This window comes from Callorhinus ursinus, unplaced genomic scaffold, assembly GCF_003265705.2.
Source record: "Callorhinus ursinus isolate GAN/ISIS: 27379988/994484 unplaced genomic scaffold, GSC_fseal_2.0 scaffold4, whole genome shotgun sequence".
In the NCBI taxonomy this organism is placed as follows: domain Eukaryota; kingdom Metazoa; phylum Chordata; class Mammalia; order Carnivora; family Otariidae; genus Callorhinus; species Callorhinus ursinus.
In genome coordinates this window covers 697,277-703,549 of record NW_027397066.1, presented here as the reverse complement: position 1 = coordinate 703,549, position 6,273 = coordinate 697,277, and the positions used below count along the sequence as shown (strand labels likewise).

Below are 6,273 nucleotides of genomic sequence, written 5' to 3'. Positions count from 1 at the left end.
GCCTCAGGGGAGCAGAGTGGCAGTTCAGGGACTGGGTAGGTAGGGGCTCTGTGTGCCCTCCTCATGGAAAGACTTAAAGAGGGGACCAAGAGTAGCGCAGAGCTGGTGGGCGCAGGTGAGGCTGACTGCAGGGTAGTGAATGCATTTGGGGATCATGGGCCTGAGATGGTGTTCCTAGGTGCTCATGAATGAATCTGAGATTGTATGTGGTGCCTGCTGCTGAATGAGTGTGTGTGTGTGTGTTTGTGCGCGCGCGCGCGCGTGAATGGGGTGTGCACATCTATATTCAAACTTAGCTGGGGGAGGGGTAGAGAGAGCCTAAGAGCCCCACCAGGAAGGTGGGGGCGGGAAGGAGATAATTACCTCCCTGTGATGAGAGATTATCCACCCTCCTTCCCCCAGAGGTGATTTATAATTTAAAGATAAAGAATAATCAAGTCCTGGCAAGGAAGGACACAGTGTTGTGGGTCTGATTAGAATCTCGGGATGGACCAGCATGCGGGGGAGGGGAGGGGATGGGAGTGGGAAGGCCTGGCCTCCCCCCCCCCCCCCCCCCACCCCCAGTCTCCCTGAGGCTCAGCATGTCCGAGCTTGGCCCAAATTACAGCCGATTGGTCCCCCATTATTTCTCCCAACTTTTAATTTCTGCTTCCAAAGGATCATTGCCCGCGGTAATTGCAAAGGACCCGTCCTTGTGTGCGAAGCAGGCTCCGGGGACCGCAGTGTGAGGTGGCGCGCACACCGCTCGTGCACACGCCCGCGCGCACACTCACACCCATCACATTCAGCCTCACGTCCTGAAGACCCTCGCACGCGCGCTCCCACCGCCGGCTCCACCTGGGTCCCACCAGCGGCCCAAGCGCTCGCTGGCTCTGCGGCGGGAAGAGGGGAGGGCGCTGCCGAGGAGCAGTGGCCGTCTTACCCTCGGACGCCGGACGCCGGCCAGTACTTCCGAGGGCCGCAGGGCCCTGCGGTGCAAACATCGCAGCTGTAGATAAATATGCGCAAATAAAGACCCGGCCCGAGGGGCTTCTTATTTCTCCGGGCGTGGGGATGGAAGAGTTTGCCGGTGTGTCCCCTTACTTGAAGGGTATTGATTTTTATGTAGGCCGCCTGCTGTTTGTAGGATTCTTCGGTCCCCATTTTGGGGGGCGGGGGCGGGAGGGCCGTCCAGCCTCCCTCATTTTCGATCCCACTTCTAATGATTGACCCAGGGGCTGCCGGCCCCGCCCCTCGCGGGGACACAAGGCCCTAGTTTGACGACGCGAAGGGGGCGGGAGCAGGAAGGACTGGAGGGACAGAGACCCTGAGCAAGGGAGACCCAGAGACGCTAGAGGAGACCCCGAGAGGAGCGACCGGGAGAGGCGGGACCGACGCCCACGGAACGCGTGGGAGGGGGGCTGAAGACGCGAGAAAGACACCCAGAGTCTGCCCTCGAGGACCCACCCCCGCCCCAGCCGCTGAGAGACGCCGGAGCCTCGGGGACCGCCAGAGTGGCAGGACTGCGCGCCCCGGAGCCAGCGGAGAGGCCGCCTGGGCGCCGCGTCCCGCGCCGGGATGTCCCCGCCAAGTCTTAGCGCTCGCCCGCCCGCGCGCCCCGGGGCCTCCGCGGCCCCTGCGCCGATTGATCCCGCAATTATTTAAAAGCCAGGGCTGTCTCCTCCCCCTTCGCCCGGGAGGCAGGCGCACCGTTTCTGGACCAGCGGAGGCGCAGCGACGCGCCGCTGACCGCGACAGCGGCTTGCGGCCCGCACTCGGGCTCTGGGCTGCGCGTCTGTCGGTCGGGCCCGGGGCTCAGTCCGTGTGTCCCGCGCGGGGCCCGCCTCCTCTGCCCGGGACCGTTCGCAGCCAATTAGGCGCGCGCGCTAACGAGGGCGGCGGAGCCCCGCGGCCGCCTGCGGGCGCACGTGTGTGCGGCGTGTGGGCGCGTGGGCGCCGCCGGCGGGGCCGCCATAAATGCGCGGGCCGGGCGCGGCGGGCGCCTGAGGCGGCGGCGGAGGCAGCGCTGGGCAGCAGCGGCGGAGCGCGGGGCACGGCGCCGAGAGCCAGCCGAGCCGCGGCCGCCTGCGCGAGACCGTGCGGCCGCGCCAGGGCCGCCGGGGATGGGAGCCCAGTAGCCAGCGGGGCCCGAGCGGCCGGAGCGGCGGGAGGCCGGCATGAGCGCGAGCGGCCCGGCGGCTCCCGGGGACAGCCCGGCGCTGCAGCCGCCGCCGCCCGGGCCCGCCTCGGGGCCCGCACCGCCCACGCCCGCCGCCACCGCCGCCGCCGCCACCGCCCGGGACGCCATGGACGGGCGCGCCGAGCTGCCCGCCTTCCCCCGGGCCGGACCCCCGCCGCTCGCAGCCAGCGACACGGTGCCCGCGGCGCCCGAAGGGGCCGGGGCTGCCCGGCCTGGCCCGCCGCCGCGCCCCACCTCCTTCTCGGTGCTGGACATCCTGGACCCCAACAAGTTCAACAGCAGAAGACGCCGCTGTGTGCTTCTGGGCCCCGTGCCGCCCGCCGCGTGCGCCCCGTGCGCCCCGGCCCCCGCCGCCCCGGGACGCCCGCCGCGCGTAGAGGAGCTGGAGCGCCGCGCCCTCGCCGCCGCCGGAGGAGCTGGAGCCGCCACCGGAGCTGAGCCGCCGCGTGAGTAGGACGCGGCCCGCTCCGGTCGTGGGAGCCGGGCGACGGGCCGCATCTATGCGTTTACGCTCCCGGGCCCCTCGGCGAGCGGGGCCAGCCGAGTGCCAGGGCTCAGTGCAAAGTTCGCAGCGCGCGGGGCTCCGTCCGACCCGGACTCCGGGGCCGCTGCCGCCGCCGCCCCGCGCCTCCCGGGATGGCTCCGCCGGGCCGGTCCCAGGGCTGCGGGGCTGCAGGGCCGGCCTTGGAAGGTAGTTGGTGCGGAGGAGGAGGGGACCTGCGAGGCGGCGGGCCCGTGACCTCCCCGCCCCCACCGCCGCCCGAGGCCTCCCTCCCCTTTTCCTCCTTCTCCTTTTTTTTTTTTTTTTTTGGACAAATCAGACTAATTGTGACAAAACGCTGGTTATCTCTGGAAAAACAATTAAATCCCTTCGATTACAGTTAAGGGGAAATGTGCTTAGCGGCGGAAAGCGGCCGGTAATGGGGCGGCCCGCGCCCCCGGCCCGGTCGATATCCCATTACGGCAGCATGCATATCTCTTTCAAGCACCTTGCAAACTCCCCCCGAACATCTAAATTATAGGGTCAAAATTCGGATAATTACTCGATTAAAACCTATTACACTTATTAGGGGCCGCTATTGATCGAGAATTGCATTCGACCGGCTCCTGATTGCTTTTGGTGCCCCCCTCTCCGGCCCTTCCTCCCTCCAACTTCCCAGCCCCTCTGCAGAGCAGGGACGGGAGCTCAGGGTGGACAGGGCTGGGGCCGCTGTCTTGGGGCCTAGGGGCCTCTGGGTACCTGAGCTCGCCTGATCCAGGTGTGGTCTAGATGAAGAGCAAACCCAGGTTGGCTGGAGGGGAACCCTTCGGGCTCTCGGCCTAGCCGGGGTTCTGGAAGTCTCCACCCAGAGCCTCCACCCGCATGGGGAGCCCATCCCAGCGAAAGGCCCTGTCTCTTGATTTCGGGGGGGGGGGAGCCTGGTCAGGCCCTCTTCCTCCTCAGACTACCCTGACAAGGTAAAACTAGATGGCCAGGTGCTCTCAGGGTCCCCTAGGGGACGGCCTGCTCCTGCTAAGGGGTGTGGGTGTGGGTGGGGCCCCCCTGCCACCACCACCCCCCCCCCCGCGCCCCCACACCTGCCCTCCTGACTTCCATGCAACCTCTGCAGTTGCCCTGGGGAAGTCTGCTAGCGCCCAGTTTGACATTTATTCTCCGGGTTCTTGATGCCAACCTGACTCAGCAGCGGGGTCTTGGTGCCCGACTGGGTAGCGCTGCGTACAGCACCTGCCCTGGCTTTTTCTCATGGCTGCACCACCACCTGTGGGGTTCAGTCTGCATAGATGCCCTCCCAGGCCCTGCCCAGGACAGACTCTTGTCTTCCAAATTTTCCACACTCGAAATGCAGCCACCTCAGGGGCCTCTGCCTGGAGGACTGGAGCTTCTGCGCAGACTGGACCTAGCGGGGACACCACCCCCACCCCCCGAGTTAGGACTGCTCAGGACCCCCACCGTCCAGGCCAGGACCCCCTGGTCAGGACCCGGACCGGCCGGGCTTGCAGCGGAGGGGCGGAGGGCTGCCCAGTTCCAGGGCCCGGAGGCTTGAGGTGGAAATGGGCGGCCGGGTTTGGTCCCCAGAAGTTCCCTCCCGGCGGCCGGCTCCAGCCCCACCCCTGGCCTCTGGCTCGTCGGCTCTAAAATGCCCAGTAATTGTCTGGCCCACGCCTTTCCGTAATTGGAGGGTAATATACGCCGAAATAAATTAAATGGCCGTTAACTAGTTTGAACATTACACAAAATGAGTTTAATTAAGTTCGTATCTGCCCCGCGGATCGATCGGAGCTTTCCCTCCGCCGTAAACCCCGCGCGCGGCCCCGGCCGGCCCGGCTCGGGCAGGGGCACCGAGGCAGGCACGGAGGGCAGACGCGGGCGGGCGCGGAGGGAAGCGGGGAGGGGCACGAACCGCTGAGGGGAAGGGCAGGAGGGCGGTCCCGCGGGGAAGCGACGGCGCGGGGGAGGGGCGCTTCCCGGGGCGGGGCGGCCCGAGAGCAGGAGCGCGCGGAGGGCCGGGCGCCGCGTCCTAACGTCGTGTCCTCCCCGCCCGCTCGCCCGCAGACGCCGGCGACCCCTGCAAGGCGGACGAGGCCGAGGCCAGCGGCTACAGCGGCGGCGGCGGCCGCAGCCCGAGCGCTACCACGGCTCCCGACGCCGACTACGACGACGAGGCGCCCGACGCGGGGACTGCGCGCGGCGCGGAGGAGGTGCGGGGAGGCGGCGGAGGCGGCGGAGGCGGCGGCCTCGCGGCCCGCGGGTCGGGCTGCCCGGGCGCGGCCGAGGCCGAGGCGACCCCCGGCGCGGTGGATGAGGCTGCGGCCCCCGGGCCCCGCGGGAACTCGCCTGGAGCCCCGGGCCCGCCTGGGGCCTCGGCGGCGGCGGCGGCGCCGGGGGGCGCGGGGACGACCCCACAGGGCGCGGCGGCGGCGCCGAAGCCCAAGCGGAAGCGCACGGGCTCGGACTCCAAGTCCGGGAAGCCGCGGCGCGCGCGCACCGCCTTCACCTACGAGCAGCTCGTGGCGCTGGAGAACAAGTTCAAGGCGACGCGCTACCTGTCGGTGTGCGAGCGCCTCAACCTGGCGCTGTCGCTGAGCCTCACCGAGACGCAGGTGAAGATCTGGTTCCAGAACCGCCGCACCAAGTGGAAGAAGCAGAACCCTGGTGCCGACACGAGCGCGCCGACCGGCGGCGGCGGGGCAGCGGGGCCGGGCGCGGGGCCGGGCGCGGGGCTGCCCGGCGGCCTCAGCCCGCTCAGTCCGTCGCCGCCCATGGGCGCGCCGCTCGCCATGCACGGCCCCGCCGGGTATCCGGCGCACGGCCCCGGCGGCCTGGTGTGCGCCGCGCAGCTGCCCTTCCTGTCGAGCCCGGCAGTGCTGTCGCCCTTCGTGCTGGGCTCGCAGACCTACGGCGCGCCCGCCTTCTACGCGCCGCACCTCTGAGCGCGGCGGCGGACTGGGACCCGGAGGCGCCTGCCGCCCGGGCTTTTGTAAGGCCTCGGTCGTGGACTCTGTATATAGCCGGTTGCTACAGAAGAGTTTTAAATTTATAAATGACTGTACGCGTCAGGGCCGGGCTCGGCCCGCTCGGAAGCACTTTGCTGAACTTTACTCAATCAATAAACCGCAGGAGGCTGCACCCGCGTCCCTCAGGCTCCCGCGCTGCCCTCGCCAGTCGGTGGGGACTTACTTCATCACTACCGAGGCGCCTCGGGCTGTTGGACCGGGCGCTGGGTTCAGGCCCCAGTTTCCCCGCTGGCCGGGTGTCCCATGGCCAAACTCTGCGGTGCGGTGGCGCCTGGGCTCCCCCCCCAACACACACGCACTTGGGGCTGAGCGACTGTCTGCTGTCCAAGAGTCTCCGGTCCCCACGTCTCCCCTTCCCCCACCGGCGGACCCCATGGCTTCAGGGACATCCCCCTTCCTCCTCTGTGTAGCCTTAGGGGGCTCTTAGGGGGGAGGAAGCCCGGCGGAGCAGAGCCGGGCACAGGGTCGGGGCTGGGAGCAGCACTGTCCCCTGGGCACCTACCCCTGTAACCCGCACCCAGAGCACCAGGCCGGGGCAGGTCGGTTGGGCACATGCGCCCCCAGGCCCGGCAGGGATG

At 68.8% G+C, this 6,273-nt stretch overlaps 1 protein-coding gene across 1 annotated transcript; it reads left to right on the top strand.

The window, feature by feature from the left end:
- The first annotated feature begins 2,156 nt into the window (after window positions 1-2,156).
- Window positions 2,157-5,611, top strand: NKX1-1 (NK1 homeobox 1). Its single transcript, XM_025887112.1, has 2 exons — window positions 2,157-2,625; window positions 4,734-5,611. The coding sequence occupies exons 1-2, from the start codon at window positions 2,157-2,159 to the stop codon at window positions 5,609-5,611; spliced, it is 1,347 nt and encodes a 448-aa protein (XP_025742897.1).
- Window positions 5,612-6,273: the final 662 nt, after the last annotated feature.